This window comes from Neoarius graeffei, chromosome 15, assembly GCF_027579695.1.
Source record: "Neoarius graeffei isolate fNeoGra1 chromosome 15, fNeoGra1.pri, whole genome shotgun sequence".
Lineage (NCBI taxonomy): Eukaryota > Metazoa > Chordata > Actinopteri > Siluriformes > Ariidae > Neoarius > Neoarius graeffei.
In genome coordinates this window covers 69,400,285-69,426,670 of record NC_083583.1, presented here as the reverse complement: position 1 = coordinate 69,426,670, position 26,386 = coordinate 69,400,285, and the positions used below count along the sequence as shown (strand labels likewise).

General features: G+C 41.3%; 1 protein-coding gene across 2 annotated transcripts in view; it reads left to right on the top strand.

Moving 5' to 3' along the window:
* vps13c (vacuolar protein sorting 13 homolog C) overlaps positions 1–26,386 on the top strand; it is a 353,158-nt gene that overhangs the window by 96,605 nt on the left and 230,167 nt on the right. For both annotated transcript variants that reach the window (XM_060941799.1, XM_060941800.1), the window contains exons 30-33: positions 4,424–4,540; positions 4,750–4,853; positions 5,028–5,195; positions 10,016–10,320. In XM_060941799.1, the coding sequence (XP_060797782.1) occupies positions 4,424–4,540; positions 4,750–4,853; positions 5,028–5,195; positions 10,016–10,320 (694 nt within the window). The remainder of the gene's footprint in view (positions 1–4,423; positions 4,541–4,749; positions 4,854–5,027; positions 5,196–10,015; positions 10,321–26,386) is intronic.

Genomic DNA, 26,386 nt, shown 5'->3' with positions numbered 1-26,386 from the left:
GGACTCCGAGCCTCACAGTGGGAGGGACATGGCAGTTTCCGCGAGGAGACTGGTGATTGGTGAAAGCGGCCGGATATTTTCTTTGATTGACAGCTCGTTTCAACTATAGACAGGCAGCGGTGAATTTCAGTTCAGTCCCATGCGGATTCACAAGTGCTGTGGTGTATTGTAAGAGATCAGCTTACATTTCGATTACATACGGTTTCTACCAGCTTTTTTAGTTTGTATATATTTTCATTGTAAATAAAGTGTAAATATAGTGTTGTCAAGTTTGCTATCTTAGTTCCAGAAGTTTTGTTTATTTGATTGACTGAACTTGAACTTGAGGGGGCTAGTCAGCTAGCAAGAAAGCTGCGCACGGATGCCAAGCATTGCTGATTTAATTTTGGCGAAGCCATTTGCCAGTCTTCCTTTCGAGGAAAAAATTAAAGAGCAGGGTAGACCAACGCCTCAAATTGATTTGGTGAAAAAGGTAGGGAATAATACTCGTTCCTTTCAGCTCTCCTGGTACGAGAAAGTGAATTGGCTAACAGCAAGTGACCCACATCAACAACAGTAAACAGGCTACTTTAGTAATATGTCATGGATGGACCAAAAATATAGAATCTATTTAAAATGTTTATGCTGAGTATATTATATTGGAATATATATTTTTCTGGATATGAATTAAACACAGCTACAATTTGGAAAACATTTTTAAACAAAAACACAGCCGAGAACATTTCACACTACAGACCTGGATTAAAAGTGAAGGGTTATCAAAATTGTCAGTAAAACATTTCTCAGTCAAAATAAGTAAAATATAGGGAAAGTGTCATTGAATGAAATGTGTGGCACCCAGCTCTATGTTTGGCTCCCCAAGGTCAGTGCTTTCCAGAACACACTGCTGTTACTGCTGAGGTTCCTGACAAAGAGCTGCTTTCAATAATGATCAATTTTTAAACAACATGCCACAATTTTAAAATATAAAATGTTAAAATATACCCCCCCAAGACCACCATCATGTATATTGGACAGTAGGCTAATGGGCCAAAAGAACCTGTTATTTCACAGTTTGTGACCCTGCCAACAATCAGCCAGATCAGAGGCAAGAGTATGGGCAAAATTGATGTGTTTTTTCTTTTAAAATCTGGAAATATCATAACCGACCAGCCTCCCCTGTTTGAAAGACTACCAGCCGCCACTGCCCTTAGAGTAACCTACTTCCTTTGGCACCATACTGTAAAGCTGGACAATACAACAAGGTCTGTGCAGTTAAATGTTTTTGTCAACCAAAATTTGTACTTTCTACTTCACCTCCACTCTGTGGTGTAATGTACACTGGTGAATTCTGGATTTGTTAGGAATTAAAGTATATAGCCTAGAATTAGCATGTATAGTATTATTTTTTTCAACTTAAATTCTGGGAAAAACATTTCAGGATTTTTTTCCCCCATAATTTGCAGATGGGGAGAATTGGGACAGTTAATGTTACAGGTGTTTTCTTGTGGTTTACAAATATTAAATTGTTTAAAAAAATTTTTGTTCAAAATGTGAGTGTGTCCCTTCATGAGGATTAAGCTTCTTTCATTCCTTCTTGAGAATGGAGCTGTTTTGTTCATTCAAGTTTTGGGGAAACTGACATTTTCTACAGCTGTACCAGCATTGTGTGTTCATATAGTTCATATCATATCAAGTTTTGATAATAAATGAAAATTAAACATGGAGGCCTAGGTATTTTATTTTTGTTCCATGTCTCCCTACTATGTCACAAGACTCCCAAGATATGCCACTTTTCCACTACCAACGCAGCTGAGTTGGGCTGAGCCGTGCCGTGCTGAGTTGGGCTGAGTCGAGCTGAGTGGGGCTGTTGGAGTTGCATTTCGACTACAACCGCGCTGAACCATGCTGGCTGGAAGTGGGTGGACACATTGGGTGGAGTTAGCGAAAGTGGGTGGACGTCACGTGATGTCGTTAGGCGGCGCAAACAGTGACATCAGTGACCTTTTAAGCGGTAGTCTCACGACCCGGATAGTAAACAATAAACATGGAGGACATGGAGTCGTTAGTGTTGCTGGTCTTGGTGCTGTGGCTTGTTGTCACCGACAACGCCAACAGATACTGGCAAGAGCGTATAGATGAGGCGAGGCGCATAAGGCTTCAGAAATTCTCGTAATTCGTAATTCTTCTTCTTCCGGGTTTACGATGTTTACAGATCCCAGCGTGCTCGCGGGGCGTGTGTGGGCATGTGAGGACACTCCTCCTCACCAATCAGTGCACAGGGGAGTGTCTCCTCACGCCCCTAGCCCCACTCGGCTCGGTTTGGCTCGCTTCAGCCCTACTCCAAAACCGTGCGAGTTTTGGGTGCTGAGTAGGGCTGAAGCGAGCTGAGTCGTGCTGCTCTGAGGTAGTCGAAACGCGAGCCGTGTCAGGCTGAAGTGAGCTGAAAAAGGGTAGTGCAAAAGGGCCAATAATGTCCCATGTCTCCCCTCAATGTCTCATGTCTCCCCACAAAAAATAATGACAGAAAAAATGAAGGCTGAAGGTCAGTATATGTGACAAGCTGAGAAACTAATGGTACAGTAAATACTCTCTAATGCAATATGAATGTGATGCTATCTGCAAAGAATTTCATACAATATTCAAAAGCTAAAAACTTGTCCCAAGTTTCTCCACTCTCCCCTACCAAATTGTTGACTTGGCCACACCTAATGTTTTTGCCATCTCTCTGATGTTTTTTTTCTTTTAATGTACAGAACCATTTCTATTGCAAAGATTGGGGAAAAAGAAAGGAGGGATTATGGATCAGTTAATGTCTGTGCATCGAAATATGTATGAAATCCCCATGCAAAGTTTGTCAGAAAAGCAGCAAATTTGTCTCCTTTTCCCAATGCCTATTTTTTATGTGAGTCTTATGTCTTTTGTTTGGTTTTGGCGATTTTGAAAATTTGCTGAAACTGGGCAAACAAGATTAATGAGATTTTCCCTTAACCTCCTAGGGCTTAGCAGTCACATGCGTGGACAGCACTTTATGGAAATTCGGAACAAGAATCCACATATGTGGACATACTTTTTCTCTAAAAGTACATCTTATCAAAAGATGATGCTTAGTTTTTATTCTAATCAGGTTCTAATAAGCCCAAATAGCAAAGAGAAATACAAAATGCATGTAAAAAAACAGCTTGGGCCTTAGGAGGTTAAACACAGTTGAATAAACGTATGTCTAAGGCTACGTTTACATTAGACCGTATCTGTCTCGTTTTCTTCGCGGATGCACTGTCCGTTTACATTAAACCACCTGGAAACGCCGGGAAACGGGAATCCGCCAGCGTCCACGTATTCAATCTAGATCGTATCTGGTCCGGTGCTGTGTAAACATTGAGATACGCGGATACGCTGTGCTGAGCTCTAGCTGGCGTCCTCATTGGACAACGTCACTGTGATATCCACCTTCCTGATTCGCTGGCGTTGGTCATGTGACACGACTGATGAAAAACGGCGCGGACTTCCGCCTTGTATCACCTTTCATTAAAGAGTATAAAAGTATGAAAATACTGCAAATACTGATGCAAATACTGCCCATTGTGTAGTTATGATTGTCTTTAGGCTTGCCATCCTTCCACTTGCAAGTGTTAAGTGATATGCGCTGGGGTCACACACACAGCGGCTCAGTCCCGAAAACACTGCTAGTGTGCTTCACTCGCGTGCTCTGTGAGCTGCGCAGGGCCGGAGTGCGCACCCTCCAGAGGGCACTCGCTGTTCAGGGCGGAGTGATTTGGAGCGCAGGATGCCTGCGGAGCCGAGCGTATCCGCGTATTGGTATTGTTGTGTGCACGCGAATCGTGTATTGGTGTTGCTGTGTGCACACTAATCGTTTTAAAAACGTTAATCTGATGATCCGCTGATACGGTCTAATGTACACATGGGCTGAAACAGCTCCAAACTGTAATCTGGATGACTGCATGTTGTCGACTCTTAACTACAGAAATCAGTAGCTGATTCAAGTGCAATAGCCTGTCATGTTAATTGTATTTGAAGCTGTGTCATTATTGATGTTCTGCCCCAACAAAGGGCAATGGTGGCCCAACTCCTCCTAACACTTAGGTTGTTCGGAGAGAGACACATGGTTTTGAGAAACGTCACCCAACTGCCACTGTTGGAAACATTTGTTCAATTAGGATACTAGCTAAAATAAGTACATCTTTGGCCCTTACACAGTCTTCCAAGTACACACTTTGTATTTCTCCTCAACACTGTATTCTGTTTCAGTACACTAGAAATTAATTTTAATTTTAGGGTGAAGTATAGGCATAAACTAACATTGTGAAATAAGAGATTTTGCTTATGAACAGACATGTTCCATAATGTGCTAATGAGACATTTATAACTAACTACTGACAGGAGAGCACATTTAATATTGACAGAGCTGACTATCCTTTCTCAGTATCTACAGGTTCAAAGGACTCAGGGGTGGTGAGATTTAAGCTTTTTGCCATGCTGGATTCCTTTGGAGTGACCATCTGTGATGACAGAAGCAGCATTGCAGATATCCAAATTCAAGGTACATGCTCAGTTCTAAAATCAGAATCCATGAAAGATAAATTATATTGGCATAATATACTCTTTATGGTTTTGTGCCAAAAGGCCCAGAGTTTTTGTGTTTGCACAGGTTCAGAAGTATGCCTGTCTATTTAAACCAGTGAAACATTGTTGAAATTGTATTTGTTCAGTGAATTTTTTGCCACAGTAATGACACGTTTGTTTTTTCAGGAATTGATGCCTCTCTGGTTGTCAAAGCCAAAGAAACAGAGGTGTTTGCCCGTTTGCGAAACGTTGTAGTGATGGATGTGGATACAAAAACCATACATAAAAAGGTTTGAGAAGATTGTCAACCAATCAGCAAGTTTACAAATTTGTTTCAATTTAAATTTAGTCATACCCATTTTCTGTGCATCAGTTGTTTAATTTCACTTTAATTGCTTTTTGTCCTGAGTAAATAGAAGAATTTAAATGGGTAACAATGTGTTTGTGTATTTTGTCCCTACAAGGTGGTGTCTATTGTGGGTGAGGAAGTATTTAGCTTCAAGCTGAGTCTGTACCCTGGAGCCACAGAAGGAGCAGGTTACTCTGATACTTCAAAAGTAGATGGCAAAGTCACTCTGAGACTTGGCTGCATTCAGATCATCTACTTGCACAAGTTCGTTGTATCTCTTCTGGTGAGATGAGAAGCATTTTACACACATGCACACGCACGCATTGAAGCTTGTTGAAAAAATTTTAAATTTTCTTTTATTGGACAGTGATTACACCGCATGATCATTTGCAGTACAGAGGGTATAGGTTCTTGGTCTCAGTTTGATTATTATTAATTATATTTCTATTAAAAATAGAAATATAATAAATAATTAAAAATAGAATATGAAAAATAATTAAGGTAATAAAGCCACAAGCAGTTATCATCAGGGTACAAGCAGAATTGCAGAAGTTGCAAACAGTGGTGGAATTAAAAGCGGTTCAACATCTTCAGCAAAAGTGGCCAAGTACACACAAATGAAAATTTTTAGCTTAAGTGGTTTTTAAGATATCGCAATGTTTCCCTTATACTGGCCCCTATGGATAAAATTTGCGATATTGAAATGTAATGGTGATTTGAAACTTAATACACTTAAGTTTACACTTAAGTGCTAACTTTTAAATCACAAGATATTGGCCATTGAGTCAATAGGGGCCAAACCCTAAAATTTAATTGGCAAATAAATTTTAAAAATGCTTTGATGAATCAAAATTCTTTTTACAACATTTTATCGGCATGGTCTGTACATGATGCACACCAAATTTCATGCAAACTGGACAAACAGTCTAGGACGAGTTTGAAAAAAATTATTTTTTTGCAAATATTGACTGCTAAAATTTGCTTGGCTGTTGCCAGCCATTTTTGTTGAGTAAGTCAATTGGCACTACAGGACGTTAGCAAATGAACCACACCAGATTTTTTTTTTTTAGCTTAAGCAGTTCTTGAGATATTGAAATGTCAGTTGCAGCGCCCCCTATGGACTGAATTTCACAAAATTTGCCATGCATTCAAAGGTTGCAGAAGGGTGTCAAATTTCATTAAGTTTGAACCTGTACATCACAAGATACTGGCCACAGAGTCAGTTGGCGCATGTCACTGGGAAATGGTGGGGGTGGATAGTGGCAGTTATAGGCCCATTTTATTTGGGGAAATTATAAGTAATAGGGGGAAATGGGTTTTGTTCAAATGTGAAACAAAATTGGCTAGAAGCATTGTAAGCAATTGACACTGCAATAGTGCTTATTGCAGTGTCAATTGCTTACAATGCTTCTGGCCAATTTTGTTTCACATTTGAACAAAACCCATTTCCCCCTATTACTTATAATTTTCCCAAATAAAATGGGCCTATAACTGCCAATATCCACCCCCACCCCACATTTTGTCTCATATCTCAGCAACCACATAGGATTGCTGTTGCAATTGCTGAGATATGAGACAAAATGTAAATGTGCTTATTGCAGTGCCACTGCCAATTGCTTACAGTGCTTCTGGACGATTTTGTTTCATATTTGTTACATGGCTTCTGTGTGCCAGTAAGCACGAGCTTATAAAATGTCATGAAGGTTGGTGGGCACTGGCAAATATTGGCTACTTGGTGGCAGGTTTGGTGAGCCAGCCAATTGGCACTTTATGAAATGTGGGCAAATGGAGACAAGTTGAACTATATCAAATTTCAGGCTTTTAGCTGAAGCAGTGCTTGAGATATGGATGTTTCATTTGTAGCACCCCTATGGATGAAATTTCATGAAATTTGGTTTGCCTCCAAAGAATATTGTAGTGATGGTGAGCATCAAATTTTGTTAAAGCAGATACGCAGAACCTTTATTTTTAAATAAATTTGAGTGGATAGTATCTCCATCCTTGACTCTTGTATGCTGCATAAATAGGAATAAAAAAAATTTGAGAGTTAAAATCAACTGCAAAGTTTGCATTCTAGCTGCCCCGCTGAGCCAGCCAACCCTGAGTGCATGACGTCACAGCGTTAACCGGTTTTAAGGCCGAGGCCTTTGACAGCTATAGACCAAAGTCATATAAATAAACATTTATGGTTAAAGTAAGAAATACTGCTACCGACTTGCTCAACTAAGACTGATTTGACTTCATTGATTGTGGGTTGACTCTCGTTAAAACAGGATAGGTGTTATAACTTATGCAACATACATGTACATGCATGCATTTTCACTGATAAAACGTAAAAGGCTAATTAAATAATCAGATGAACTGAGAAAATCACATTCTGAAGCAAATTAAATAATCTTATACCGGTAACTTAAATACACAAGTTACATGTATTAATCTAAATGCAGGTAAACTTTTTTTTTTTTTTTTAATCCAAATGAGAGTCGGAGCTTACCTGTCTGTGTTCTCGCTTCTTGAAGGCCGAGCTTGTGGCCGATTGTTTTGAAACAATCTGACTTTCAGTTGTTTGTTCAGTTTTCTGTTCATTCACTTCTTCCATGTAAGGGCGAGATGGCAGCAATATCCAGTTTAAAAATAAGACGGCTGCTCCACTCTTTCTATATTTTGTCCATACGGAGTACTCCGCCATTACTGCTCGGCTCAGGCAATTACTAAAACCCGAGACGGAACGAGACGTCACCGGTTTTAGCAATAACTGCGGGGAGGTCATTGCCCAAGTGATATGTCATGTCCCGTTCCATCCTGAGTTTTAGCAACAACCCTCGGCTCACTCCGAGAGGACTGGTGCAACTGAACTTTACTTTAAAAAATAAATAAAAATAAAAATAAGACGGCTGCTCCACTCTTTCTATATTTTGTCCATACGGAGTACTCCGCCATTACTGCTCGGCTCAGGCAATTACTAAAACCCGGGACGGAACGAGACGTCACCGGTTTTAGCAATAACCGCGGGGAGGTCACGGGGAGGTCATTGCCCAAGTGATGTGTTATGTCCTGTTCCATCCTGAGTTTTAGCAACAATCCTCGGCTCACTCCGAGAGGACTGGTGCAACTGAACTTTTACTTTAAAAAATAAATAAATTAATTAATAAATACTTTTCTTGTAGTTTTATTTAATTGTTGGTACTGCACCCTCTTTCAGTACAGGCTTATAGCCAACGCTCCTCAACAGATCAGAGGTTTCATACGAGTCTTCAGTAAACTGTGCAGAGCAGAGGAGTGACCACTTCGTAGGCGCCCAATGTGCCCATGAACTTTTCACAAAACACGTCCAAATCTTTGCAGTTTGAACATTCTTGGACCATGAATGCAATGTAAATCTACCTTCTGTGTTGTGTTGCTGGCAGGTGCAGCAACACATCTACGTGGCATGGCGATAAATTAGCTCAAAATGGAGGATTAGAGTTGCAGTCAGCTCTGTGTTTTAGTATAGCGAAAATGGCGATGAGACCAATAGACTGCCTGCTGTGACGTTACGGACGTCAAAGTCATTCACTCAGACTGCTACCTATATAAATCACTTTAATCGTAAAAATTACTATATTAGATTTATTGTTAACCCTTAAAACTATTCCTGTGCCATTCTTGAGGTCTCAAGGCATTTATAAACGAAAGTGAGGCCATGGCTCTGCGTATATGCTGTAAGTTTGGACCGTTACATCACAAGACACTGGCTGTAGAGTCATTATGGGTGTATTCTGGGATGGGTGTCAAACATTTTTTTTCTTTTGTTGTTTTTTTTTTTTTTTCTCTTGTTGTCTCTTAATGTGTTTTTTGTTTCCAGGACACCTTTAGCTATCACTACTCCTCTGCTGATGAGGTACAGACTTGGGCATGGAGCATTTAAAAGCCATTTTCAGCTTTGCAGCTTCACTGTTAATGTACAATACCAGGCAAAGCTTGGATGCACCTACTCATTCATAGGTTTTTCTGTATTTTGTCTATTTTCTACATTTATAGAACAATACTGAAGACATCAAAACTGTAAAATAACATGTGGAACATGTATGGAATTATGCGGTAAACAAGATTTGTTTAAAAAAACAAAACCCGTCTCATATTTTAGATTCTTCAAAGTATCCAGCATTTACCTTGATGACGCTTTGCACACCATTGGTGTTTTCTTAACCAGATTCATGAAGTAGTCATGGAATGCTTTTCAATGAACAGAAAAAGCATTCGTCAAAATTTAATTGGTGGACGAATATCTTGCCTTCTTAATGCATTTGAGATCAAACAGTAAATAATAAATCATAAAAATACAGTAAATAGCTCTATTCCACAACTGTAGAATTACATATTTTGTCAAGAACAGACAGTCCATCATTACTTTGCGACATGAAGTGTCTCTTTTAATAAAAATAAAGGAAAACCAGTGAATTAGAAGGTGCCTGACTGGTACTGTACCTCACACATTCCCCTCACAAAAACATTTTAAATTGTGAATTGTAGTATTATGTTAAGTATATTTCTACCAACAAATGTTATACTATGTGATGTTAATTAACTGTAAAATAAAATTATTTTAATATTTCACAATACATAAGAATATTCATTATGAAATAATGAATGTAGTGTTTTGATCTTAACCACTTAACTGTGGTGTTTTGTTGTTGTTGTTTTTTTTGTTTGTTTTTAAATTCAGTGGATCCTAAATCTTTATGCTCTAAATTTTGTATCGTAACACAAAGAATGCTTTTATGCACATAGCATTCTCTACATGCTTGGCAGATATGGCAGACTTACTTGAACTAAAGTTGCCTGTTTCAGTACCATGCTATCATACATTCTCTTTCACAAAATAAAACTAGTCTCATCTTATGAATTTTTCTAACCATCTCTGTTATTTTCCAACTTGGTTGTAAATTTGGTTATTGGAGCTCAGAGCTATTACAGCATGATGTTTCACTACTGAAGTGACCATCTCATTATGATGCTCTCTCAAATACCACCTCAAACTGCCACTCAAAACAATAGCTTCTCCTCTCACACATCTTTAAATGTGCAGTGGATCACTTGATGACTGTCTTTTGTGTTCCACAGACATTTGTGGATAACTTCCAGACAGCCAAGCAGGCTATAAGCATTGCCACAGCACAAGCAGCGGAGAAAGCAGCTGCCAGTGTGAAGGACTTCGCTCTGAAGAGTTTTAGACTGTCAGTGGACATCACACTGAAGGCCCCACTCATCATCATCCCTCAGTCTTCCATATCCCAAAATGCCTTTGTGGTCGATCTGGGTCTCATCACAATGAACAACACCTTCTCTTTGACACCAGCTAAAGGGTTTCCTCTCCCAGCTGTAGTGGAGACCATGGATGTTAAGCTCACCCACCTCAAATTATTAAGGTATTATTGAGGAAATGTATTGATTATAGTGTATATTTTAAGAAGTGAAATGTTTAAAGGATTATCAAGTTGGTTAATTTTGTATGCTAGTCATTATATGTGTTAGATTGCGGTTTCTTGGTGCAGTGTTTTTCTCTCAAACTCCACAGTAAACTCTGGCAATTCATTATTTGCTAAAAAAAAATCATTTTTCCATCAATACAGTTAAACACACCTCAGTAATTTAACTGTTATGCTTTTTGTTGTAGTTTTCACTGTCGAGTGATTTTTCCTATGACTGAGGCTACATCCACACGACAACGGCAACGAGATGTTATTTAAAAATATATCGCGTCCAAATGGGCAACGATCAGTAAAATATCAGGTCCATATGGCAACGCAATGCTTGCTGAAAACGATGCAATACACATGCCACACCTCTAGGGGCGCTGTAAGACGGTCCCTTCGGAGACACCAGAACAATAGAAGAAGTAAGGACGCATGCGCATAAACTGTTATGCGCGAGACTTCATATTAGCCACAAAGTCAGGAAAATCTGTTCGTAAAATTACATTATAATGACCAAATACAATGAAAAGTATTTTTCCAGTCTCACCTGTGAAAGGTAATCCCATGTGATCTCGTTTGGACGGCAAACCTGTTGGTACAGTTAAAGGCAGCGCATGAATCTTTATTCTCCGCTTTGACCTATCCAATATGGCGACGAGGATGACGTATGATTCTACGCGGAAGGCGGCGTCTTTAATGGTCCGGAATAAATAGAATGCTACACGTTGATGGATTAATTTGCTCCTCTACGCCCTTTTTAAGGAATGTATTGTAGGACTAAAACCAACATCTGAAGAGGTGAGATCGCTCCTTTTTTTTTCCCTATTTTTGCTGGCGGGATTGACTCTGCCCTAAGGGCAGAGTCTCTCTCTCTCTCTCACTTTGCTCCATTACACAATAAATATTCACAGTGAAAATATTTTGTAAGCGCGTTTCATGAACCAAGTTATAGGATTTGTTGACAACTCGCATCGCATCGCAATGAGAAGATCATTGGCACTACTGGTGTTAAGAATCAGACCATTTCATAAATGAATATTTTGCTGTAGAGCTGCAGTGTTTGTACAATTGCATGTTTTTGCTTCACTATTACTGTCACTATTCTGCTTCTTGCATTACTACTGTGAACTAACACTGAACATAATAATAATAATATCCAAGCTCGTGTTTCACTCTCACTAGTGCTCTGTAAGGCTTTTTCCTGGTGATATCCTGGTGATATTCGTTACACTTCTACCCGGCGTGAAGCACTCACAGTCATGTGGTTGTGACGTCATCGTAAACAAATCCGTTCTACTCATCCAGACGACTTCACAATGGCAACGTTGCCAGATCTTTCCACTCTGGAACCCGTTCTCAAAAAGATTGCGTTTTGGGCACCCAAAACGCCGGTGCCGTGTGGACGCCAGGCCTAAACGATAAGCAATTGTATCGGAGTCACCTGAATCCGTTGCCATGTGGACAGGGCCTAAGTACCAACACTAATTTTGGTTAGCCTTCTTGCTCAAACACCATACAGCCTAAGCACAATATGACTGCAGTGCCTCCTTGTGTCTAGCTCCTACTGCCCAGCAACATTTATAGAACTACTTTGTGTGAAATGGTCTGTAAACCAACATGTTGGACCAGGATATGAGTAGTACTGGGTTTGGGTTTGTTACTGTGAACCGTACAGTGCCTTGCAAAAGTATTCATCCCCCTTGGTGTTTTGTCCTGTTTTGTCACATTTACAAGCTGGAATTAAAATGGATTTTTGGAGGGTTAGCACCATTTGATTTACACAACATGCCTACCACTTTAAAGGTGCATGTTGTTTTTTATTGTGACACAAACAATAATTAAAATGAAAAAACAGAAATCTGGAGTGTGCATACAGTGGTGCTTGAAAGTTTGTGAACTCTTTTTAGAATTTTCTATATTTCTACATAAATATGGCCCAAAACATCATCAGATTTTCACACAAGTCCTAAAAGTAGATAAAGAGAACCCAGTTAAACAAATGAGACAAAAATATTATACTTGGTCATTAATTTATTGAGGAAAATGATCCAGTATCCTCCTGAGAACCAACCCATAGACTTGTGTCCTCTGTAGTTGACATTTGTTTTACGTGCACACCCTCTTACTCTTTCAAGCTATTCACTTGAATCTTGGTGTCTTGTAAAGAGTACATCCTGGGCTTTGCAATGATATATGAATGAATGTATGAATGAATGAATGAATGAATGAATGAATGAACCCTTTATTATCACTAGTCACAAGTACCAGCGAAATTGACCATCAATCTGTCCTGACATACATCAACATGTCCTGACAGAGGGGGAGTAGACAGGACAGGAAGACAGAGATGAAAAGAAAAAAATACAGAGTAACATGAGGAGAGGGGAGGAGAAAAAAAACAACCCCCACACTATGCTCCTGTGAGGAGTACAGTGTGGGAACATTTAAAAAACACCTCAGCACATAAGCACAAAATAACACAAGTACACTTTACAACATGAAAACTCGGGACTTGAGGGGGGAAAAGGGGGGGTGATCAGGGGTGGGGGGTAAGGGGGGAGGGGAGGAGATAGAGGTAACCCAGCGCAAGCAAGCAGCCGTCCGTTCCTGCAGCCATGATGGCGCTGGTCACGCACCCGCTTGTCACACTGGGGGTAGCGGCGACAGCGGGAAGAGGGGGGAGGAATACGAGAGAGTCTAACAGCAGTGACCTCCAGGGGGAATTGTTTCTCCAGCAACGGCCTTGGCCAAGGCCAGTGCTGTCTGAGGGAGCCGAAAGCAGATAAGATTGGGATTGTGTGGTCTTGGGGCGAGTAGACGCATTCCTTTACACGACTACTCTGATTGTCCATTCTGGTCTCCAAATCCGTTTTCCTCTGCAAAGCCGAAAGCTTCTCCATGATGTTATCCATGTTGCGGTTCAAGTTCTGAATAGCCACAGTCTGAGTGTCGACAGCTCTGCCCACCACTTCAATCATGTCGTGCAGCTTTATGGGGCTTTGGACAGCTATCACCGTTTTCTGATTTCCTCGATAAACCAGGGCAATGCCTAATCCAATCAGCAAAAGTCCTGTAATCATGGTTCCGAATAGGTAGATGTCTTCAGTGTCCTCCACAGAAAGAACCGCCAGGCACACGACCCGCCACCGCTCCCACACATCCATCGTGTAGCCAGCTGCGAATGTTCCGGCAGGACAGGCTGGTTCCCCCGAACCCAGGCTTCTTGTCGAGACGATTGTGTCAATTGCGTGAAGAGACCAGTTTATCAATTCCATGGTTTTTAGTTTGGAGAGCAGTGCGGAGAGAGTCTCTTAAAAGTATAGACACTAGACAGACGAGACAGCAGAAGCAGGAAAGATAAGGGAAGGGAGAGGCAGAGAAAATGCGACCACCTTCCACGAGAGCATGGAGAAGAAGCTATCATGTGAGTAGGAGGGTTGCTGGGAAATTCCTAGTAAGGAAATCACAACGAAAGAGAAATTGAGAGACACATTTTTTTCTTGGCTCCCAGGAGGATATTACATATCTGTGAGTGGCAAAAGTATGTGAACCTTTGCTTTCAGTATCTGGTGTGACACCCCCCCCCCCCCCCCCCCCCTTCTGCAGCAATAACTGCAACTAAACGTTTCCCATAATTGTTGATCAGTCCTGCACACTGGTTTGGAGGAATTTTAGCCCATTCCTCTGAACAAAACAGCTTCAGCTCTGGGATGTTGATGGGTTTCCTCACATGAACTACTCGCTTCAGGTCCTTCCACAACATTTCGATTGGATTAATGTGAGGACTTTGACTTGGCCATTCCAAAACATTAACTTTATTCTTCTTTAACCATTCTTTGGTAGAACAACTTCTGTGCTTAGGGTCGTTCTCTTGCTGCATGACCCACCTTGTCTTGTGATTCAGTTCATGGACAGATGTCCTGACATTTTCCTTTAGAATTCGCTGGTATAATTCAGAATTCATTGTTCCGTCAATGATGGCAAGCCGTCCTGGTCCAGATGCAGCAAAACAGGCCCAAACCATGATGATACCACCACCATGTTTCACAGATGGGATAAGGTTCTTATGCTGGAATGCAGTGTTTTCCTTTCTCCAAACATAACGCTTCTGATTTCAACCAAAAAGTTCTATTTTGGTCTCATCTGTCCACAAAACATTTTTCCAATAGCCTTCTGGCTTGTCCGTGATCTTTAGCAAACTACAGATGAGCAGCAATGTTCTTTTTGGAGAGCAGTGGCTTTCTCCTTGCAACCTTGCCATGCACACCATTTGTTGTTCAGTGTTCTCCTGATGGTGGACTCATGAACATTAACATTAGCTAATGTGAGAGAGGCCTTCAGTTGCTTAGAAGTTACCCTGGGGTTCTTTGTGACCTCGCCAACTATTACACGCCTTGCTCTTGGAGTGATCTTTCTTGGTCGACCACTCCTGGGGAGGGTAACAATGGTCTTGAATTTTCTCCATTTGTACACAATCTGTCTGACTGTGGATTGATGGAGTCCAAACTCTTTAGAGATGGTTCTGTAACCTTTTCCAGCCTGACGGGCATCAACAACGCTTTTTCTGAGGTCCTCAGAAATCTCCTTTGTTCGTGCCATGATGCACTTTCCCAAACATGTGTTGAGAAGATCAGACTTTGATAGGTCCCTGTTCTTTAAATAAAACAGGGTGCCCACTCACACCTGATTGTCATCCCATTGATTGAAAACACTTGACTCTAATTTCACCTTCAAATTAACTGCTAATCCTAGAGGTTCACATACTTTTGCCACTCACAGATATGTAATATTGGATCATTTTCCTCAATAAATAAATGATCGAGTATGTTTTTGTCTCATTTGCTTAACTGGGTTCTCTTTATCTACTTTTAGGACTTGTGTAAAAATCTGATGATGTTTTAGGTCCTATTTATGCAGAAATATAGAAAATTCTAAAGGGTTCACAAACTTTCAAGCACCACTGTAGGTATTCACCCCCCAAAGTCAATACGTTATAGAGCCACCTTTTTACTACAATTACAGCTGCAAGTCTCTTGGGGTATGTCTCTATTAGTTTAGCACATCTAGCCATTTGGATTTTTGCCCATTCCTCAAGGCAAAACTGCTCCAACTCCTTCAAGTTATGCCACAGATTCTCAATTGGATTGAAGTTTGGGCTTTAATTAGGGCATTCCAAGACATTTAAATGTTTCCCTTTAAACCACTCCAGTATAGCTTTAGCAGTCTGTTTAGGGTCATTGTCCTGCTGGACCATGAACCTTCGTCCCAGTCTGAAACCTCTGGCTGACTCAAAGAGGTTTTCCTCCAGAATTGCCCTGTATTTAGTGCCATCCATCTTTCCTTCAGTCCTGACCAGCTTTCCTGTCCCTGCAGATGAAAAACATCCCCACAGCATGATGCTGCCACCACCATGCTTCATTGTAGGGATGGTGTTCTCAGGGTGTTGGGTTTGTGCCACACATGGCATTTCCCATGATGGCCAAAAAGTTCAATTTTTGTCTCGTCTAACCAGAGAATCTTCTTCCATGTGTTTGGGGAGTCTGCCACATGCTATTGGGCAAATTCCAAATGTGTTTTTTTCAGCAATGGCTTTTTTTCTGGCCACTCTTCCATCAAGCCCCACTCTGTGAGGTGTACAGCTTAAAGTGGTCCTATGGACAGATACTTCCATATCTGCTGTGGGTCTTTGCAGCTCCTTCAGTGTTATCTTTGGTGTCTTTGTTGCATCTCTGATTAACACCCTCCTTGCCCAGTCTGTCAATTTTGGTAGGCAGCCTTCTCTTGTCAAGTTTGTAGTGGTGCCATGTTCTTTCCATTTTGCTATAATGGATTTAATGATGCTCCCTGGGATATTCAAAGTTTGGGATATTTGTTAGAACCCAGTCTGATCTATACTTCTCTACAAGTTTGTCTCTGGCCTGTTTGGAGTGCTCCTTGGTTCTCATGTTGCTTGCTTAGTAGTGTTGCATAGTCAGGGTCCTTCCAGAACTGGTTGATTTTATACAGACATCATGTGACCGATCATGTGACACTGATTGCAGACAGGTGGATCTTGGTTAACTTACTGTGAGTTATGAAGTGAATTGGTTGGACCAGCTCTTGTGTAGGGGTTTCATATGGAAAGGGGGTGAATGCTTATGCACACTCCAGATTTCTGTTTTTTCATCTTAATTAGGGCCCGAGCACTGAATGGTGTGAAGACCCTATTGTTTTTCGAAGGATTATTATTATTATTATTATTATTATTATTCTGCCGCGTTTGGCCTTATTTGAGGCATTTCCCATGCACGAAAACTCATGAAATTTGATACATACATCAGTCATTGTCACCGCTACTCAGCCACAGACTTTTGGCCCCGGGCATGGCCCAGGGACTTCATAGCGCCCCTTTTTCCATTGAAATGAATGGGTAGAACTTTGGAATGATGATGTCACAAGGCCATTTGGAGTGAAATTACGCATGGTCATTTCTAACGTACTCCTCCTAGACGGTTCATCAAATTCATGTCAAACTTGGCAAACATGATGCCAAGATATTGCTGAAGTTGAATTGCTAAGGGATTTTTGATATGTTGTAATATGTTGAAATATTATAACATATAATATGCCAAGATATTGCTGAATGTTGAACTTGAGATCTTGTATGATTCTGATTATGATACTCTTTAGCCGTTATGGGCCTGTCTGGTATAGCGCCACCAACTGGCCAAGGAAAGAATAGGGTTTTGAATATGTGTGTTTTGACACATGATGAATTTTAACATGCTCCTCCTAGACGGTTCATGAGATTCATGTGAAATTTGTTATACGTGATGCCAAGATGTTGCTGATATTAAATTGCCTAGGGATTTTTGATATCTTGTAATATGTTGAAATGGCCTTATGATTTTAATATCTTGCCACATAAACAGGAAACGTGTCAGAAAGCCACAGTGCATTGACTGTATGGTCGGACACTTCTTACATCAATAGATATTATGATTATTATGATGACCTGATGCCCAATGGGCCTGCCTGTTATAGCGCCACCAAGCAGGAAATGTGCCAGAAGTTGGCAATGCCTTAACTGATTGATCTGACACTTTACAAAATATTGTGTATTATGATTGTGATGATATTCACATGTGTAATTCAGATGCCTAGCACAGCGCCACCATCTGGCCAAGCAGGAAATGGGGAAAAATGCATTGATGGATTGATCTGAAACTTTACAAAATATTGGATATCATGAGTCTGATGATATAACAGATACAATTCTGTGCACACTCATACGCACATAGTCATATGCATATTTATGCATACACACTCTCACAAGTATACACTCACATGCACACACATCTATGAGCACACTCTCTTTCACACTCTCTCTCTCTCTCTCCCTCTGACAAACAGACAGACACACACACACGCACACAATAATAGCGGAGCTCCAGCGGAGCACCATACCTAAGAAAAAATGGTAAACCCATCGAGTCGATTTTTTTTGTGGTTTGTCCATGTACATGTACCACCAATCATACACACCGCCTAGTGGTCAGTGTTAGTAGTTACCAGTCATACACACTGCCTAGTGGTCAGTGATAGTAATTACCAGTCATACACACCGCCTAGTGGCCAGTGTTAGTAATTACCAGTCATACACACCACCTAGGGGTGGCACGGTGGTGTAGTGGTTAGCGCTGTCGCCTCACAGCAAGAAGGTCCGGGTTCGAGCCCCGTGGCCGGCGAGGGGCCTTTCTGTGCAGAGTTTGCATGTTCTCCCCGTGTCCGCGTGGGTTTCCTCCGGGTGCTCCGGTTTCCCCCACAGTCCAAAGACATGCAGGTTAGGTTAACTGGTGACTCTAAATTGAGCGTAGGTGTGAATGTGAGTGTGAATGGTTGTCTGTGTCTATGTGTCAGCCCTGTGATGACCTGGCGACTTTTCCAGGGTGTACCCCGCCTTTCGCCCGTAGTCAGCTGGGATAGGCTCCAGCTTGCCTGCGACCCTGTAGAACAGGATAAAGCGGCTACAGATAATGAGATGAGACACACTACCTAGTGGCCAGTACTAGCCAGTAAAGAAATAAAACAAAAGAGACTGGCTAGAATATCAGAAAATTTTACAACCCAGAAACAGATGGGAGCTCTGTTTTTAGGCAGTGCCTAAATCTATATATTCGTGACCTGCCATCATTGTGCATTTTGTTGCAGACATATGAAAACTCTGCATGTACGTACACACACACACACACACACACACTGCAGATACAGGAAAGCTAAGATGACTTAAGATTACAGCGTGAGATAGAGATAAGGAGGAGACACATGTATAGTTTTGTACATATGTAAATGTACATTTCCACACCACAGAAACACACACACACACACACACACACACACACACACACACAATTACAGTCTTTGTCTGTCTATCTCTCATCCGTCAAGCAGTCATGGCATTTGCAACATGCACATCACCTTTGAACATTTGATGAATATATGACATGTGACTGTTTTGTTGGGTGGCGGGATGTCCTGGGTTACAGAACCACACGTGCGAGAGCCCGTAAAGGCCGCTAGCGGCTTTAATTATTGTTTGTCACACAATAAAAAAAAAACAATGTGCACCTTTAAAGTGGTAGGCATGTTGTGTAAATCAAATGGTGCTAACCCTCCAAAAATCCATTTTAATTCCAGCTTGTAATGCGACAAAACAGGACAAAACACCAAGGGGGATGAATACTTTTGCAAGGCACTGTAGGTGCTAAAGAAGGCAAGTGGACTGACATGAAATCCTTGAAGACATTTTCCTTCTCATCCAAAAGGCTTCTTCAGTTCTGTCTGACGAGTGGGGAGTTCCAGGTATGTATCCTCTAGTGGACTAAAGGAGAGTCATTGAGGTCACATGGGTCATTGATACTCTCAGGCTACATCCACACGACAACGGCAACGAGATTTTTTTTTTTTAAATATCGCGTCCACATGGGCAACGGATCAGTAAAATATCAGGTCCATAACGCAACGCTTGCTGAAAACGATGCAATACACATGCCACACCACTACGTGCGCTGTAAGACGGTCCCATCGGAGATACCAGAACAATAGAAGAAGAAGTAGGACGCATGCGCATGTAACGGGTTTTTTTTCCCAGTTGCCCTTGTGTGTAGTGGTGGGGAAATTCTGCGCTGGCCCTTTAAGAGCGCATGTAGTTATGGGAATGAGGCGCTGGCCTCTTTCAGTTCGTTTTGCAAATGTAAGCGTCAATGTGTGTGAACATTTTGAAAAGCAGTCTTATCCAATAAAAAAAAGAAATTCAAGAAATGGTTCAGTTACTTGTTTATTTAAAAGAAAAGCTGTATACAAAAGTGAATGCAATGCAGTGGTTCATACAAAACAGTCTGTTGAAGGGTCTTCTGACCCTTTTCCCCTCTGCATCCATTATAGTCAGGTGACTGTTGCTTTGTGTGGAAGGCTGTACTTTCTGTTCATCAAAGCAGGTGTAAATTGTCTGTCTGGCAGGTTAATGTGTAAACAATTTCAATTTCTGTTGTCACGAATGATGCGCGCGAGAGTGCTGCTTGTTCTAGTCATGTGGTTGTGACATCATCGTAAACAAATCTGTTCTACTCATCCAGACGACTTCGCAACGGCGCCATTGCCAGATTTTTCCACTCTGGAACCCGTTCTCAAAAGATTTCGTTTTGGGGCACCCAAAACGCCAGTGCTGTGTGGACGCCAGGCCGAAACGATAAACAATTTTATCAGATTCACCTGAATCTGTTGCCGTGTGGACAGGGCCTCAGTCATCCTGTAGGTGTTAGGGTCACTGGAGGCCGGGTGTGAACGGTGTTGGCAGCCTAGAGGGTTGTTAGGGTGATCTGTGAGTCGTTGGCTCTCTCTGCCATCATGTGAGTCTTTGAAACCTTTAACACCGTTCACACCTGGCTTCCAGTGACCCTAACACTTGGATGACTGACGCTACATCCACACGACAACGGCAACGAGATGTTATTAAAAAAAATATCGCGTCCACATGGGCAACGGATCAGTAAAATATCAGGTACATATGGCAACGCAACGCTTGCTGAAAACGATGCAATACACATGCCACACCTCTAGGGGCGCTGTAAGACGGTCCCTTCGGAGACACCAAAACAATAGAAGAAGTAAGGACGCATGCGCATAAACTATTATGCGCGAGACTTCATATTAGCCACAAAGTCAGAAAAATCTGTTCGTAAAATTACATTATAATGACCAAATACAATGAAAAGTATTTTTCCAGTCTCACCTGTGAAAGGTAATCCCATGTGATCTTGTTTGGACGGCAAACCTGTTGGTACAGTTAAACGCAGCACATGAATGAGGCATCTTTATTCTCCGCTTTGACCCATCCAATATGGCGGCGAGGATGACGTATGATTCTACGCGGAAGGCGGCGTCTTTAATGGTCCGGAATAAATTGAATGCTACACGTTGATGGATTAATTTGTTCTTCTACATCCTTTTTGAGGAATGTATTGTAGGACTTAAACCAAGATCTGAAGAGATGAGATCGCTCCTTTTTTTCCCTATTTTTGCTGGCGGGATTGACTCTGCCCTAAGGGCTATTCTCTCTCTCTCTCTCTCACTTTGCACCATTACACAATAAATATTCACAGTGAAAATATTTTGTAAGCGCGTTTCATGAACCAAGTTATAGGATTTGTTGACAACTCGCATCGAGTTCGTTACACTTCTACCCGGCGTGAAGCACATGTGGTTGTGACGTCATCGTAAACAAATCCGTTCTACTCATCCAGACGACTTCGCAACGGCGCCGTTGCCAGGTCTTTCCACTCTGGAACCCGCTCTCAAAAGATTTTGTTTTGGGGCACCCAAAACGCCGGTGCCGTGTGGACACCAGGCCGAAACGATAAACAATTTTATCAGATTCACCTGAATCCGTTGAAGTGTGGACTGGGCCTGAGTGTCAACGACCCATGTGACCTCAACGGCTCTCATTTGGTCCACTAGAGGTTAAATACCTAAAACTCCCCACTCGTCAGACAGAACTGAAGAAGCCTTTTAGATGAGAGGTGAAATGTCTTCAAGAATTTCAAGCAAGTCCAGTTGCCTTCTTTAGCACCTAGGGTTTACAGTGACCTGCATGACTGAGAACCTTCACAGACATGTTTGTTACTGTGCTGTCACATTGCTTGGGAGCCCAAAATCTTGAATTATTCCAAAATGCTAAGGCTAAGAAGTACTGCATCACAGAATACTACATAACATGGCAAATAATATATTAAGAATAATCCATGGTAGTTTATCTCATCTGTAGCACATGTGCAATTATTAATGGACCATAATTTTGTAACATTGCTTCCACCTAAAAAAAAAAAAGTACAGTAAATCCATTTACTTCAAGCTCACTAATAATGGAATTCAAAGGTCTGTTAATGGGGCAATCAGTCAATGGTATTTGTAAATTAAACTCTAAATCTTTGTCATGTGTAGTTTTTAAATTGGAAATGGGATTACCTTTTAGCACAAAACATTTGTGGTTATATAAAATATTATGAGCCTTCATGTATTTAGATATATTTAAATCAAATGGTAAAAAGCCAATTAAGTCTTTTTTCAAAATTACATAATGTGGAAGAGTTCGAGAGGGCTAAATATTTATGCAAGGCTCCATAACTAGGGATATGTTGAATAGGCAGTGACAGAATGCTGATCATTTCTGCCTTATAACTTGCTTAAGCAATGAAACACAAGATGGAGTGTGTCCATAAGCTTTTGGCCATATTGTATTGATGCCATATAAATATTTTTCCTGTCATGTATCCACATACGTTTTAGTTTCATTTAAGTTGAGTTACAGCAGCAGTGGCAAGATGTCACAGGCACAAGCCAAAATTGCATGGTCAAAACAATTGTTTGTTTAAAGTTCTTAAAGTGTACACGCCTGGTATTTGAAAGAATTGCATTTGAAAGAAAGGTCATGAATAAGAAGATAGAACTTGCATCCACCAGGAAACTCAGGCCCAATCCCAATTCTAATTTCTACCCCTACCACTCCCCCTTCCCCTCCGCCTTCCCCTTGGCCCTTCCCCTTGAAACTGAGCTACAAGGGATAGGGCTTGAAATTCAACCCTTACGTATTGGGATAGCCCTTCAACGATCGCATACGTCATCGCGTACCTCCGTCAGCGTTTACATTAGCAAAACGCGACCAAATGCGTCATTGGCTGCGACCAGCCGCTACAGTCAGAGCCAGAGATCTCTACTGGCAGGGTGTGATTTGTTAACTAACACCACTGAATGGGATATCTTTGGCGCTTCGTGCACCACATCCGACAGAATGAGGTGTCAGAACACTCATGTAAACAATAAAAGCGAGAATAACAGAACAAAACGTACGCAGTAAAGCAACCGAAAACAATACTCACTCCCAAAGCTTTTTAGCAGCAGCTTGGATTTCAGAAATCGCTGCTCATTCTCAGCTCGAAAGCGAATCAAGCGGCGTGTTTCCTCTGGATAACAACTTAAAACACGTAAATAATGGAGAAAATACATTTATGACAATCTTTCGCCGCGGGAACCGCCATCTTTCTGAAATCCGCATGAAATCTCGCTGAAATCCGCATGGCATTGTGGGAAATCACTCAAACCCCTTCGTTCGGAGTCAGCTCCAGGAAAATCTCCGTTTGGAGGGGTACAGAAGCCCTACCCCTTCCCCTACCCCTCCGCGTTAACTGGGATTGGGATACCCCTACCCCTTCACGTGAACGCGCAAAATGGAGGGGAAGGGCCAAGGGGTTGGTCCAAGGGGTGAAATGGGATTCGGCCTCAGTTGATGATTAGGTATACTATAATAACAGTTACAACAAAGTTACAGGTTTCATCTCCATCATCATTGTGCAACTGCTGCTGTAACTTCTCTTGAAAGAAACTAAAATGCAAAGTATACAGGACATGGCAGGAAAAAATATACATGGCTTAAATACAGTATCACCAAAATACAATATAACCAACCACCACACCCATATGTGGTTCTTCCCGAAACCATTGCCACAAAGATGGAATCACACAATTGTATATGATATCTATGGTGTAACATTATAATTTCCCTTCACTGGAAATAAGGGGCCCAAACCTGTTCTAGCATGACGATGCCCCTGTGCAAAAAAATGTTCATGAAAACATTCCAAGGTTTGAGTGGAAGAATTTAAGTGTCCTGCACAGATCCTTGACCTCAAAACTACTGAAAGCCTTTAGGATGAACTGGAATGCTGACTGCACTCCAGGCCTCCTCACCCAACATCCTCACCCACTCATCACTCTTGTGGATGAATGAAAACATGAATTCTGCATTCAGAATTCTGCATAACCATGCCACAAAATCTAATGGACCGCTTTCCCAGAACAGTGGAGCTTATTATAATGGCAAAGGGAGAATAAATCTGGAATGCATGCATGGGTGTGATGGTCAGGTGTCCACAAACTTTAAGCCACAGTACCAGTCAAAAATTTAGACACTCTCATTAATATATAGATTTAGGCACTGCCTAAAAGCGGCGCACCCATCTGTTTCTGGGTTGTAGAATTTTCTTACATCATAGCCAGCCTTTTTTTGTTTTATTTTTTTTTACCAGCGAACACTTGCTACTAGGTGGTGTGTATGACTGGTAATTACTAACACTGGCTTCTAGGTGGTGTTTAGGACTGGTAATTACTAACACTGGCCACTAGGCGGAGTGTATGACAGGTAATTACTACCAACACTGGTATGGTGGTAGGCATGCACAGGACCGGAACCATCAGAAAACAACTTGATGGGTTTCTTTATGTATCCACACTCTATGCCTATGGGGCTCCGCTCACGCAGGCCTTTGGCCCATGCAGGAGCTCCACTAATAATGAATGAGTATGTGTGTCCAAACTTTTACCTAGTACCTTTAACAGTTTTAACTCACTGTCTTTTGGGAATGGAGTGTAGTCAACCATCAGTCGATGGTTGATACTGCTGCAGCCTAACACATTGTAAATGCCACACAATATGTTTGAGAAGATATGTGGAAAGAAGGTGAGTTACCTCGGTACAACTGACATTGCATATTTGTTATTCATGGTTACAAACATATAAAACGATTTGACCATATCCATGAGTACATCTGCCTATGTGAATTGTCACCAGTCAGTAACAGTTTGATTTAAGCACACCACACCGGCCTTTGCTTTAACAATCTCTAAATGTGTTTTGAATTTTCATTGTTTTACCCAGTAATCATGTGTGTTACAATGATAAAGGTCTTTGTACTTATAGATCTATTCTTTGTGTCTTTTTCTCTTGGATGTCCATTTCCACGTGTAAAGTAAATTGCATTTGTTTGCTTGCTTTGAGTTAGGATCTAAAGCCTGTTCTCAAGTTTCCTTACTTAAGTACCTGCTTTTGCATGCAGCTCATGATTGTATGTTGCTGCAGCATGTTGGTTTGAAATTTTCCAGGCATTTAACACCTTCATTCGGAACTTCAGATTGCTTCCATCTGGCTCATCCAATGTCATTTTACTAGTTTGCATAGAGACTGAACTTGCACCAAATCACTTCCACTTCTGATTGTTTGGGAGTTTTATTTCTAAGCCATTGTTTTAAAAAAAAAATCCATTCGCTTCCTTGCCTTTTACAGTTGGGGTGATGTGGGCTAAGTTATGTATACAAAAGTATAGGTTATTGCTATATGCAGTTGGTACTTACTTAATAAAGTTAGATGTTAACAGTTAAAAAAAGAAGTCTTACAGAAAGATCATTACTGTGCCATTCAAAATTATTGAGACTTTTTCATGAAAATGAGCAAAAGCAAAAATATATAATATAGAAAAAGAACAACACATGCTACAAGTAACACAATATGGTTGTATTTCGCATGGTTTTCTAAAACAGAAGAATATCAAGTAGCATATTTTTTTCCTAACAAAACAATGATTTCAAAATATACCTGCCCTGAAGAGAATAACAGAATAAGTAGGAACAGTCTACATATTGCACTGAGTACAAGCAGGGACTCCAGAGAATAACATTTCTCTGAGTATTGTCAAGTTTATTTGTATAGCGCTTTTAACAATAAACATTGTCGCAAAGCAGCTTTACAGAATTTGAACGACTTAAAACATGAGCTAATTTTATCCCTAATCTATCCCCAATGAGCAAGCCTGTGGCGATGGTGGCAAGGAAAAACTCCCTCAGACAACATGAGGAAGAAACCTCGAGAGGAACCAGACTCAATAGGGAACCCATCCTCATTTGGGCAACAACAGACAACATGACTATAACATTAACAGTTTTAACATGAAGTCAGTTTCGTTAACTCTTCATTGATGGAAACTTGAGTACAAAACTGTTCATGACAACTGCAGTCCTAAGGTTAGCAAGTCAACTGTAGTCCTCAGCCATAAAAGCATTACTGTAAGTGTCCAGAGTGTCTTCCAAGTGTGACTTTCAACTGTCCATATGGGGCCATCCTCCACAGGAGTGATGCGATGAGACTCCAACCAGACACAGGGCACCAGGATGGATCAGGCAGGTCCGAGGAGCAGAAGAGGTCAGCATCTCGATCCCAGGACCGACATGTAACTCAGAGGGACAGATGGGGGGGGGGTTAGAAAACACAGGTTGTTAGGTATGCCCAATGTCACCTGAATAAGTAGGAACAGTCTACATATTGCACTGAGTACAAGCAGGGACTCCAGCAAAACTATGACAGCATGACTAAAAGGGGAGAGCCAAAAGGTAACACAGGCATGAGGGAGCCCCGGGACATAAAGCAGCCAACCACTACACCGTCAACAAACTCGAGTGAGCAAGTGAGTGGGGGACTGACAGCATCCATACATCCCAGTTTACCAAAACACACTATGTCTGAGGACCCTCCAGATCTACTCCTTTACCTCATAAACACCATTAACAAAAGGCTTGACTAAACAGATATATGTTTTCAGCCTAGACTTAAATGCTGAGACTGTGTCTGATTCCCAAACATTACTTGGAAGGCTGT